This window comes from Aedes albopictus, chromosome 1 (genome assembly GCF_035046485.1).
Source record: "Aedes albopictus strain Foshan chromosome 1, AalbF5, whole genome shotgun sequence".
In the NCBI taxonomy this organism is placed as follows: domain Eukaryota; kingdom Metazoa; phylum Arthropoda; class Insecta; order Diptera; family Culicidae; genus Aedes; species Aedes albopictus.
Window position 1 is genome coordinate 3,094,946 of NC_085136.1, and position 13,522 is coordinate 3,108,467.

At 39.2% G+C, this 13,522-nt stretch overlaps 1 protein-coding gene and 1 long non-coding RNA gene across 2 annotated transcripts; one reads left to right on the forward strand and one right to left on the reverse strand.

Moving 5' to 3' along the window:
* The first annotated feature begins 632 nt into the window (after positions 1-632).
* Positions 633-5,024, forward strand: LOC134284238 (uncharacterized). Its single transcript, XR_009995712.1, has 3 exons — positions 633-2,216; positions 3,796-4,607; positions 4,672-5,024. It is a non-coding gene; the product is annotated as an uncharacterized LOC134284238 (long non-coding RNA).
* Positions 5,025-11,328: 6,304 nt separating this feature from the next.
* On the reverse strand, positions 11,329-13,031 carry LOC109402166 (casein kinase II subunit alpha). The gene is made up of 2 exons (XM_019674795.3): positions 12,873-13,031; positions 11,329-12,799 (listed from the first exon to the last, which is right to left on the reverse strand). Exon 2 carries the CDS (start codon positions 12,635-12,637, stop codon positions 11,609-11,611), a length of 1,029 nt encoding a protein of 342 aa, XP_019530340.1. The 5' UTR covers positions 12,638-12,799; positions 12,873-13,031; the 3' UTR covers positions 11,329-11,608.
* Positions 13,032-13,522: the final 491 nt, after the last annotated feature.

Genomic DNA, 13,522 nt, shown 5'->3' on the forward strand with positions numbered 1-13,522 from the left:
GATTTCAATCCTCGTTACGAAAACATAATGAAACTTGTTTCGCTAGCTATATAGCGGTAATGGGAAATCGTCAAGCAGAAGGAAAAGCTGTGCGAACACCGTGAGCGAGCGATTTGTAAACTACGGAGTATTTGAAATGACCGTTAAGAAGAAGAACAATGGGTAGAGTCGAGGCCTGTTTGTATGGGATGGTAGAATCAATAAAATTTGATTTGCAATAAATTCAAAATTCTTTTGAATGTTGATTTAGATTATAGCACAATAGTCAGTAGCAAACCTGAATAGAGCGATGAAAGCGGGTAAGTCTAACATTAGTATATGTAAAATAAAGCCATATATCGAATTTTCCAAGGTATAAAGCTGGAGAATTGGCCCACTGGGTGTTATGTGTTGTCCGTTGTCTCGTGTTAGTATTGTCGTCGCGGTTGAAACCCGAAGATTCCCCACACCCGACAATCGAACTTTCTCAAAATCCATGCGTGAAACCTAACGTCGGACGTAGTGCGCTGGACAGCGGACCTGGCCCTTTATCCAGCGCACTATGCCCGACGTACGTCCGACACACGGTTTGGCAGAAAAATCGATTTTCGCGTGTCGAAAATTCCGATTTTCAACTGCACGAACAATAATGTTCAGGCTTTGCAGCCTCTGGCTAAAGACGGTGTAGTGACTTTTTTTTAAAGCTGGAGAACCAAACGACTGTTTGCACTGAACCACCAACCGCGACAGATCAACCGATTAAAATGGATTAAAACTAGGTACAGTCGGGACACAACGGAGAGCCCACAGCAATTTCTCGGTTGTCTTACATAAAATCTTGGATATTATCTATGTTTCAATAGAACAGTTTTTCGGCGTTGTTGGGATCTAAAATAAATAAATCGTGGCGGCAACGTGTTCTATGGCGTGTCACAATCATTCGTTACGTTTTAAATACCTATCTCAGCATTTGTTATAACCACAGACAAACAGACGTCTCACTCTACTCACTTCTCATCGTTACCCTTTTTAACGGTTAGTTCAAATATTTTGTAGTTCGCAAATCGCTCGGTTACGGCGCTCGCATCGTTTTTGCTCCTGTTTAACGTTTGCTCACTACTGCAACCTACTGAGTGGTTTGCGTAGCACAGCCTGGTTAGCATTGGGCGATTATGTTTTCGTGACGATGATTTTTTTCGCAATTTGTTCCAAGTGATACGTCTGTTTGTATGTGTTATAACTATTAAGATAATACTCACCTGAAGCTATGAACAATTCTGGACATGTTTATTCTTATCAGACGCTTTATAAAACATCCTGCATTTATTGAGCTTCTATTAACACGCTCGGCGCAAGTTTGCAGCTAATCAACAGCACCGGCCGAGCTACAGCGAAAAGTGCTCAATATAGAAGCCCTACCCAAACGGTCTTAACTAATCCCATATCAACATAATTTTTCATCAATAAGTCCACGGCGTCTTGCAGTCATGTGTGACTCAAATTTTCTTCAAAACTTTATCATAGATGAATATTGAAACTAAGGCTATCTCCAATAGCGTATGAGAGTTTAAACAGTGTTGGTAAAAACTCAAATTCTCAAATCTCATGCTTGAGTTGTTTCACGCGCGATTCGACTCGCCAAACTCACTGCCGAAAAAAATAATGCAAGAGTTGACTCGCGATTTCACTCATTGCGTTATTTCTTGGTGTTCGTATGATAGAACAAAAGCAAACCTATTGTACAACAACATTGGGATTCGTTTTACAAGCGAACGAGATTTCGGCGCTTGACTCGTGAGAGCGAGATTTTGCATGAAAATCTCGCGCGTGAGAAAATGATTCAGAATCGCGCGCGAGTTTACTCACGCAGGAGCGGTTCATGAGTGAGCTTTGAGTGTGATTTTACCAACACTGGTTTAAAAAAAACATGTAGATGCAGTATACATCTTCAGCAGATCCAAGAACATCTCTAGCAGTGCTCCAGTTATTTTTTATAGCAGTAAGTTACAAATTCCCCTTATTGTCAATGCTCTGCTGGAGATGCCCAAGATGCATTTGGAACTTGCAAACGCTGTCCACCATATATGTATATGGCCTTATGAAGTAATTAAAGTCCTTTATGTATTGAATTCAAATGAAGGCGAATTTGCAATACAAATTATTTATTATTAGTATTGTTTCTGTACCAACACCAAAGAACCAAACGCAATCACTTTTCGAGGTACAATTTGTGGAATGTTTTAGATCTTCCAACTAGTACTTAAAAGCACCTACTAACAGTAGACTAACCCGAGGAATACTATGAATCGGTGGAATAAGATTTTCGTGATGGTATTAAATATCAAAAGCGTGTTCACTAGTTCAGGTTTGCAACAACAACTGATCCAATCATTTATTCTCCTCCTTTTATCTACCGATCAATCGATCGAGTACATCGGTTTCCGTTAAATGGCACACTCGGCTTTTCGCCGCTCGACCTACACACTAAACGTATATCACAGCTCTTCCCCCTTGAGAAGAACCTTTTTCAGATTTGGTTATAATTCATTCACTTAACAATATACAACATTATTTACTTAAAATAATCGAATTCAAACATTAGGTCGTAGATTTCAAACTTAGAATTTCAAGTACACATAATCCTTATTAACTATTTTTCTCTTCAACCGTTTCGATCGCCGAGGAGCTAACTCCGGCGACATGTCAACCTCGCTTGGCATATCTTCGATCGCGCGCTTGCGCTTCCTCCCCTGCATCTCGCTTTCAGGGAATCCGAGGAATTCTTCACTACTCGCTCTTGATACTGACTGCAGCTGTTGAGAGCCCCAACGGATAATAGGCTTAGGTTCGGCCTGCGCTCTAATCAAACGAAGCTGCACTCGATGGGCCCGGGTTGGAACGCTTCCAATTTGAACCAAAATAATCTGCTCAGCCTTTGCCGATTTCAATGGACTCCACACGGTAATGCCCGTTTACTACCAAGCGAGATGTTGGACAATGATCCAAGCACGAAACGATCCGACACCAGTCAACAGCCAACCAGATCCACTCCGTAATGGCACTATAAACGAAAACCGGTGATTCTAGAGCTCTTTGTTTGGCCGCAGAGTAAATCCGCCAACTGCTAAAATGCTCCTTTGTTTCCTTCGCCAGCGTCTGATACAAGGTGACCTTTAATACAATGGCGTTTTTCTCTAACAGATGAAACCACCGACGAACCGACGTGACAGCTAGAACAAATAAATTCAAATTTGTTGTCCCCGACGCCATGATGAAAAATAGCCGAACACTACCGCCTCCTCTATAACGGTTCGCGTTGTTTTGATAGCTTGACTCCAAACCCCCGTGAATTCATATAGGAAAAGGTTCGCGCCTGAGCTGATTTGACAGAAGCGTTCGCTCGCTTTGCTGGTCGACCGTTAAATTTAGGGGGGACACTTTTGAAACACCACTGTCACGTCGGTTCGTCGGTGATGAAACCACGATAGGTTGTCTTTTCGCACAAAAAGGCACTAATAATCGCACAATACACCTTTTTCTCGTCGTCACTTTTTAGATCTTCCAACTAGTACTTAAAAGCACCTACTAACAGTAGACTAACCCGAGGAATACTATGAATCGGTGGAATAAGATTTTCGTGATGGTATTAAATATCAAAAGCGTGTTCACTAGTTCAGGTTTGCAACAACAACTGATCTAATCATTTATTCTCCTCCTTTTATCTACCGATCAATCGATCGAGTACATCGGTTTCCGTTAAACGGCACACTCGGCTTTTCGCCGCTCGACCTACACACTAAACGTATATCACAGAAGGCAGAGTAAAGAAAACGCCTGAAACCGCAGGCGCGGTGGAATCGCTGATTTCATAAAATAAAGCATTCAAAGTACTTAAGACACGTGATATTTTTTTGTTTTAAGATGTGAGACCAATTGAGCCTTTTTCAATTTATAGCTCAGTCCATTTTATTACCAATTGACTTTTTGTACACGTAACCTATTCAGCCGTGTACAGAAATTCAAGTCAATTGGCATTACATTTTAGGGTCCTGTGGACAAAGGGAACGGCTGGAACGGCGTGGGCGTGAGTATTCAGGATAAGCATGCTGTGGGCGACTGGTTTGATTCCCTTTTGGGCCAGGATATTTTTGTAATGGGAATTTCCTTGACTTCCTTGGGCATTCGGCCGTCCCTTATTTTGCAAAAATTGGAAATGTTATAAGTTCGTAAGTGGAAAATGATCGCTTTAGCTAAGAAATGATCGTGTCAAAATTTGAAGTCCATATCTCAAGGCTATACACGAAAAATAATTTAATGATTTTATTCATGAAGATTGATTAATGTTTTTTATTAGATACGACGTTATTAATTTTATAAAATCAACTAATTATGTTCATAAAATGACATAATAATAGCCATAACATTTCCTTATACCATGTATAAGTTTTGTGTTATGGCTAGAGAAGTATAAGATTGAGCTAATAAATTCACTAAGGTTTTGTTTTGAAAACCAGAAACAAAACGGCGCCAAATTTTATTCAACGTGGGCCATCGTAACGCGTTGTATCTCACCGCCAACAATGAAAAAGGAGTTTTGTAAGCCTGCGGAACAGCGCTCGAAGATCACGGTAGGTGTTTTACTTGCTACTTAATATTTGTGCCAATAGCTGATTCATTATTTATTTTAAACAGAACCAAGACCAGAATGTAAAGAGATTTCCTCCCATCCCAGTACCTCGACACTGTGGCAGACAGACGGCGGAGCCACTCGCTTGGTCGGAGCTGGAGCGGAGATTCCAGCTGGCTTCGCTACTGCTCGGCGCTCCAACTGGCAAAGGGCGGTGCCACCCGCTGCCGGAATGGAGATGCTGGCTCCGTTTCTCCTCGATACTCCGGCAATCTAAGAGTACTAGTATGTACTACTACCCGCTTCTTTACTGCCGAAGCGGAGGTTCCGGCTGGCACTGTTACTCCTTGATCATCCGGCTCACAGAATCACCCATTGTCGGAACGAGAATCCCTGCTGATCCGCCGCCCTAAGACTGAGGCACCTGTGCGAAAGGCGCGGAAATCCGTTGCCGGAACAGCGGTTCTGGCTAGCATTTCTGATTTTGTGACTGTTTTGATCGAGGCTTTGTTGATTTTATCAGATGAATAAATAAATTATGTACAAATATTGTGCGTTTAGCACTAAATTGAATTCTGAAAAAACTTCATTGACTTCCGCTGCCTTTCCTATGCGTTAAACATAACGTCGGAAGTAGTGCGCTGTACAGTAAATCTGATTTTCTATACAGCGCACTACTTCCGACGTAATGTTTAACGCATAGGAAAGGCAGCGGAAGTCAATGAAGTTTTTCCGGAAACCAATTTAGTGCTAACGCCACAATAGTAAACAAAACTTCCATGTTTTAGTAAAAATAAGAAAAAAAGTAAAATATTAGGAATTTCAAACAAAACATAGGGTAATACATTTTATTAGGTTTGATGCATACAAATGATTAGGAAATTCTAATACAAATTATTACAAAGAGCGAATGGCATTCATAAGTTTAAACTTATACTTTTTATTCATCGCATGTTATATTCCATATAACGCACTCATATGAGCTTCATTAGGAAAACGAAATGGCAAAAATGTATAACATTTTCTTATATATTCCATATGGAAATTTCTAAGTGGTCCCTCAAGGGGCCTAAAGTTGTCAAAAATGGTATGGGACAAAAAAACATGAAATTTTTTTCGACGAAAAAATACGCTATTATACCGGTTTTAGTAGGATAGCGTATTTTTTCGTCGAAAAAAATTTCATGTTTTTTGGTCCCATACCATTTTTGACAACTTTAGGCCCCTTGAGGGACTACTTAGCCTTGAGATATGGACTTCAAATTTTGACACGATCATTTCTTAGCTAAAACGATCATTTTCCACTAACGAACTTATAACATTTCTATTTTTTGCTAAATAAGGGACGGCCTCTTGGGCATAGTGAGTGTATCTTCGGGCCTGCAACACAATATACAGGGGATGGCCAAAATGTTTGGGATAGGCAACTTTTTTTCTCCCACAAAAAAATTCAACATGCTGTAACTTTTCATAGAGTGCAACAAAAAATCTCAAATTTTGACTGTTTGTCAACCTATTATATGTGCTTCATTGGTACAAATTTTGGCTCGATTGATCAATCTTTCGCAAAGTTAGATCCGTTCGGGTAAAACACTATTTTTCAGACAACTCATTTTGAGCTGTCATATCTCGGAAACCAGTGAACCGAATTGAATAAATTTTTGAACGTTTATCAACAATATATTGATACTTAATACGACGTTATAAAATGTAATATTTTCTAACGGCTAATTAAGTTATACCGGGTTGAAATTTTTACCCATATAGAGGAGAATAAGTCAAATTTACAATACCACACAAAAATTATTAAATGTGTTCTTCCTTCAATCTAAATAGGCTCTAATATATCTGATTAGAGATAATTTGAGAACAGAAATGGAAAATCTTTGGATATCAACACTAAAATTTATTGACATTGATGTGAAAAAATACATTTTTTCGAGAAAAATCCAAAAAGTGTCAATTCATGATAACTTTTTTTAACGTTTAAAAAGTACCTATGTTTTAATAGTTAGTGAAGCATTTACATATTGTTAGTGTACGTTCAAAATTTCATTCAATGCGGTTCACTGGTTTCCGAGATATGACAGCTCAAAAATGAGATGTCTGAAAAATAGGGTTTTACCCGAACGGTTCTAACTTTGCGAAAGATTAATCAATCGAGCCCAAATTTGTACCAATGATGCACATATAATAGGTTGACAACCAGTCAAAATTTAACATTTTTTTATGCGCTCTATGAAAAGTTATAGCATGTTGAACTTTTTTGTGAGAAAAAAAAGTTGCCTATCCCAAACATTTTGGCCATCCCCTGTACACACACAGAAAAAACTGTTGTGTAATATGTATTACATCTGAACTGCTGCAACCCGATCAATACGTCGGTTGCATGAATATTACATCGGACGATGCAGACATAAGAACAAAAGATTTTACATCAAAACGATGTAATCGTACATAGGAATCGTGATCACATTGATTATTTAGTACATCGGAATGAATTACATCGGGCGGGTTGCATTTATTTTTTGCTGAGCATGCTAAATTATCATTAGCAGAGGAAGCTCTCAGTTCATTTTAATAACTGTGGAAGTGCTCATAGACCAGCTGAGAAGAAGATTATGTCCCAGCTGGGACGTAACGCCAAGAAAAAGGTATTACATTTTCTGGATTATATGCGAAAAGGGCTCGAAACAAGATCCCCTGTCCAAATGGTGCCGCACCATACAACAAAATACCAAACGAATAACGCTAGAACTAAACATTTTGATAAAACTAAGTTATATTCAATTAACAATGAGTAACTTGTTGTTTTTCGGACTTACCTTATGTACAAACAAAAATCCTAACTCAATTTTCTATCCTCCTTCCATATCAACTCAAACGACATCATAAGTCTCCAGAATGCTTTTCATTGGTGACTTTGCGCATTATCGACTGGTTTGTTCGCTTTGTCATTAGGGAGTTTTGTAGGTCAAATTGCCTAAAACTCGGTCGTATAGTTCAGCTTGGTTGGGAAAGATTCGAGGCAAAATTAGAATTCAACAGGTGTAAAAAAGCTAAAGACGAAGAGAACAAAACTGTTGAAAATACAAAAGTACTTCTATTACTATCTAGGGCCCCTAGGGGACTAGCCTAGGGGATAGACAAGTTGATCGGGGCAGGCAACATTTTCACTCTTGAAGCAATGGTCAACTAGCTGTAACTTTCTGTGTTATCAAAAACTTTTTAATTTTTACCGAATGTTATCAACAGTTGTCAACTAATTATTAGTTGTCTATCAATGGCTCAAACTTGTAAAATGTAGGGCTATTCTACATGAAATTAGAAATATTCTAGTAAGTGACATAATTATCGAATAGCCAAATTTAAACTGTTATCTCCGGATTCAATGAACTGATTGCAATGGAATTTTTATTTTTTTCTGGCTTTATGACTAATATAATGGCTTTGAAAAACTATTGTCTTAACTTAAAATTACACAGAAAAAAATTATGGCGATTACTTTTCTTTCTAATATAACAACCAAGTTAGCCAAAACTTTAACATCATTTCAAAATTCAAGATGATAATTACAATTCATTTTAATTCCACTTGAATATAAATATTCTGTAATTCTGTAATCTCAACGCATCCTCTGGCCCCTTTGCCTATCTGCGCTTTCCCCTCCGCTGAGCAATACGTCTACTAGATGAAACACGACGATGTTACAAACTCTGGACTTCATAAAAAGTGAGTTTCTAATACCGTTGGTCTAGCCGACTAGACCTTCACCTACGGCACAAGTGTCCGATCCTTAGGGGACGGTGTGTGTTTCATTTTGGTAAGACAATAGATTTGTTGCGCACTGCTGTTTCTAGATCAACGGCGTTCTGCAATGCAATTATGGTAACAGAGTCTAGTTATGATTACTTTTCAGAGAACCTAGTTATTTACAAGCCAAGCAGTAGTACCGGTACTAGTACCGAGCTTGTATTTCTAGAACTAATAGGACTTAGCTCTTCTTACTAGTTTTGAAGCTTTTGTAAACTTGAAGTTGAATTGTCTAGTAGTTATTATCTAATTCCGCTAAAACGCTCGTTAGCCAGCTTGTAATTGTAAAAAGAATTTAATTAGTGAATTTTGACGTAGTTAATTAATGCCGGATTAGAAACAGCAGATGCGGTTCGCCAAGAGGTCATCCACTAATCAGTTATGTAAAACTATGGGACGGACAAGATATGTGAATTCTCGCAATTATTAATATTACTACCGATGGAAGGAGGAAGTGAGAGTCAAGGGGACTAGCTCGATTGTGGATGATCTCTTGCGGCTGTAAAAGAAGGCTGATTAATGTTAGTTAGTTTACCCTTTTCCTTCGCACGACTGGTATGATTATTGATTGAACAAAGATTGCTATTCTTGGTGTAAATTTGAGTCAATCTAATTGAAACTAGCTTTAAAGCAGATTAATTGATAGTAGACTTAGTTTCATTGATCATGGAAGATTCTACCGTTACCGTTCTTAATTGTTGAGAATTCAATTGTTGTTGCTATTAATTATTTATGTTCACATGCCATTGTGTAATATTGAACTGGCTTGTCTTTAATGAATCAATGTAGCTCCGGAGCAACCGTGGGAAAGAGAGGGTCATTAAAATTTGTTAGGATACTCATGTGACATGGGCGACGGTTCCAGCGTGATGTCCTCAACGGTGGGTTGATGCGATTGTTGGTCATCACTATCAATCATCCATTTATCGGTTTGGCCTCCTCACTCGTTGTCGTCTTCAAGTGTAGTTCGTCTGGTGAAATGTAATAGAAAAACAAGGTGGGCCGCTCATATCCTCCGGCCCAGCAGCATTAGTAAACAATTACGTGAAGTTGTATCAAAATTCTACAGAGTTTTGGGGAAGGGGAGGGGGAATAAACATACTTCTTCCTACACCTAGCAGTTCGGATCTTCTGTTCACACTGTCACTCCCAACCTTCTTTCAGTGTAAAACGTTTCTGGATCTGGAACAGGTGGTATCACTTTACGCTACTCTTCTATCATTAACATAGATAACTACTTTTAAAAATAAAAGTTTTGTCCTACTACTTATTTTATACCTGAAAGATGTTAATTGATGAAATGTTTCGTTCAGAAAATTTCTTATTAAGATGTTACCTCTAAAACTACTTAACAAACACATATAGAAACGTGAAATTGTATTGAAAAAAAAAAAAAAAAAAAGAAATTGATCCTACTCTTAACCCTATCACTGGAACGCGTTTGAAGCAAATTGATATTGCTAATGATTTGGTTGGGCATTAACAGTTTTTTGGTTTCGACAATAGTCACATACTATGCCCTACGACATTGACGATTCTATTGTCTATGGCTCACCTTTTTAGCGCCACCCAGCAGGGACTTGGTCTGGTACCCAATTCAGTATATCCGCTCCACGTAATGTACCGAACTTCTTTTGATTTGTGATATATTACGCGGAACATTACTCTCTTCATTCTGATAGCGGCTATGTAACCCATTGGATTAAAAGCCTCCATCAAACATGAAGCGATTAATCGGAGACTGAAGACTCTATACCAAATTTGGCTCAGAGACAGGTAATCAGTGAGGTCAGTTTTTCTCGTTTGTCAGAGACGATTGATACGTATTAAGACAAACTTTCCACTGCATCTGCCAGCAATAATCGGTGATCGATCAACATTCCGAGTACCCCAATTTACACAAGAATGCCAAGGATCACTGCTCATGCTTTACAATACAGTTGGAAAAACTAGAACAACACCTGGCCACAATGATGCATAAAGCACTAAAGCGGACCGGAAGTGTTGGTGAGCCAGCCCCCACTTGAATATAAATATGTTTTCAAAACTAACTAAGTAATCGGCATTGTATTGAAAAAAGTCATGGGATGCATGTTAAAAATAGACCAAATTACTAAAAATTCATATAGGGGAAGTTACGTATTTTCGGCCTTCGTTATGGGGGGTATTGAACTTAAAATTTGTCTCAAGTCTTTCCCAACCAAGCTGTTGCCATGTTTCAGACTATTTGACCGTCAAAAACCTCTCATGATTAAGAGAACCTGCCGATAATACCCGTCACCCTACCGTTATAACTTTTTTCTACAATTTTGTTAAGGTAAACGTTTTTGAAAGTCAGTAAAGTAAAAATTTGAAAAGCTACGACTAGTCGATCATTTTTTTTAAAGTTAGAATTTTGCCTGTTTCGATAACTTTGTCAATCCCCTGTTACTGCCCCCACTCGCAAAACAGGCCCATATGAATAGGAAACCCAACAAAGATGGGACTGTTATGCGAGTGGTGGCAGTGTAGTTATACTTAGTTACATGACGGTGTTTGATCGTTTTTTTTTAAATAAAAATAAAAATCACTGTTTCACTCCATTCCGTAGGCCATTGAAACCAATCCATATTGAAGTTGCAAGTCACCCCGTTTGAGTATACTCGCCAACGAACATTTCAACAGGATTATTGATTGATCCAATCCAAAAAGCAATCAATACATTGTATGCTTACCTACGTATCTAAGGAACGATTGCAGCGGAAAAGCAGGATTCTAGCACAGAAACGATTCTCCTTCCTCGTCGATGATAAGTATTCCAGCAGTCTCTAACCAAAGCGGAAAATCATATGAAAGCGAAGATCCCACTTCAGTTACGCATTCTGAGGACTTTCCTTCAATGAACAAAATAACCGGCAACGCGTCAAGACTATTCTACGACTGATGACGAAAACAATCATTCCTTGTTCATAGTTATATTTTGCACATCGCCAACGACAATTTGGAGTATCAACTTGGATTGATCAGAATCGAGTGTCTCTTCTTGCTCCGAACAATATTCGACGTCATGCTCCTCCTAATGGCCTTTCTTTAGTTGTTTTTCCCCTGGTTATTCGAATTATTGAATCATATGCTTATAAATTTATTGTTTTACCATTGTAATTAATGTTATAGTTCATCATTTATTGTAATTATTTGATGTGGTTACAATTATTGATTGCTTCCCTTCGTAGAGGACGATGGTGGAGGCATCTGGCCATTAACGATGACCGCAAAATAAGGATGTTCCATAGCTTCCCTTGCTGTAAGACGTTCGTAGTGATCATAACGAAGTAGTTTATCCAAGAAATCCAGGGCTTCTGGAGATACTAGATGTTGATTCTCGGAGTGCACGAAACGTTCCCATCGCTTCCGAGAGTGTCTTGAGAGGATATCATTGAAGCGTGGATCTAGCTCGATGTTGTATTTGTCGAGATACGCAAAGAGGTCTTCCGTACCCAAAACCTTGGCAATACGCACCAATTGGTCGTAGTTATCGTGACCATGGAAGAATGGTTCCTTCCGGAAGATCATAGAGGCAAGCATACACCCAAGTGACCACATGTCGAGTGAGTAGTCATACATTTGATAATCGACTAGCAGTTCAGGGCCTTTGAAATAGCGACTAGCAACACGAACGTTGTACTCCTGTCCGGGATGGTAGAATTCGGCCAAGCCCCAATCAATAAGCCGCAGTTTCCGATTTTCATGATCAATCATAACATTATGCGGTTTTACATCGCGGTGCATAATTCCCATGCTATGACAATAATCCAATGCCTTCAGCAGTTCATACAAATAGTACCGGATATCGTAATCCGTCAGGGTCTGGTAAAGTTGTTTGAAATCAGTGTTGTTCACATGCTCAAAGATCAGAGCCGGCGTACGAGAAACCGGATCCTTCACTACGGCCAGCAGAGTGATGATATTGGTGCCACCACGAAGATTTTCCAGAATCTTGATTTCCCGTTTAATCTTCTTCTTTTTTACTGGTTTCAGAATTTTCACCACACACTTTTCATTGTTGGTTATTTTAATAGCTTCGAACACTTCACTGTATTTTCCTCGGCCAAGTTTCCGAACTAGCTGGTAATCATCCTGGTTGGCCCAATCTACGACATAATTCTCGTAATCCCAATATTCACGAGGCTTGTGCGAATTGACGTCCGCATAAACTCGTGCACTGCTGGGCAATGTCATTCCGTGGTGTTCACTCCCTGCTGTCCTGAAGTGCTTCCTCTGCTGCTGCCGAAACTCGTCTTCGTCGCTCTTCTTCTTCTTTGCTGCAGTCGTAAGCAGACTCCCAGAATGAAGGGAAGAAAGAGCGAACTTCAAATGCGGATATCGATGACGGGCATATGCCTGCAATTGTGCCGAACGGAGAAAAATGTTCCGTAATGTATACACAATCTTTAATCACTACTTTATACCGTACCGGAAATGTAAAAACTTCTCAAATCGTCCTCGAGCTAGACGAGTCCGATACACAGACTTTTTGAAGAAGCCAGGTTGATTCAAGATGGTGGCGACGAGAAAAAAGTCCGTAGAACGAGGACAGCGAAAAAATGACACGAGAATATCGATAAAGAGCTTCAACAAGAGAGTGGCGACTTTGCGCTAGCTGTCAACACTGTCAACTGTTACGTCAAATCGGACAGGTCGATGTTGAACGCAACACGCCGTTGTTGTTTTTTTCAACTCCTTCAAGGGGTGATTCGCTTAATTGTACACGGAAAAACCAACAGTTTGATTTCGCGCAAAATAATAAAATTTATTTAGAAATGGTAATATTTATTTGTATTGAGATGAGATGAGATGAGATGAGATGAGATGAGATGAGATGAGATGAGATGAGATGAGATGAGATGAGATGAGATGAGATGAGATGAGATGAGATGAGATGAGATGAGATGAGATGAGATGAGATGAGATGAGATGAGATGAGATGAGATGAGATGAGATGAGATGAGATGAGATGAGATGAGATGAGATGAGATGAGATGAGATGAGATGAGATGAGATGAGATGAGATGAGATGAGATGAGATGAGATGAGATGAGATGAGATGAGATGAGATGAGATGAG

Bases quoted from the DNA above. Each gene is read 5' to 3' on its own strand.
- LOC109402166 (XM_019674795.3), bottom strand. From the start codon at position 12,637: ATGACATTGCCCAGCAGTGCACGAGTTTATGCGGACGTCAATTCGCAC.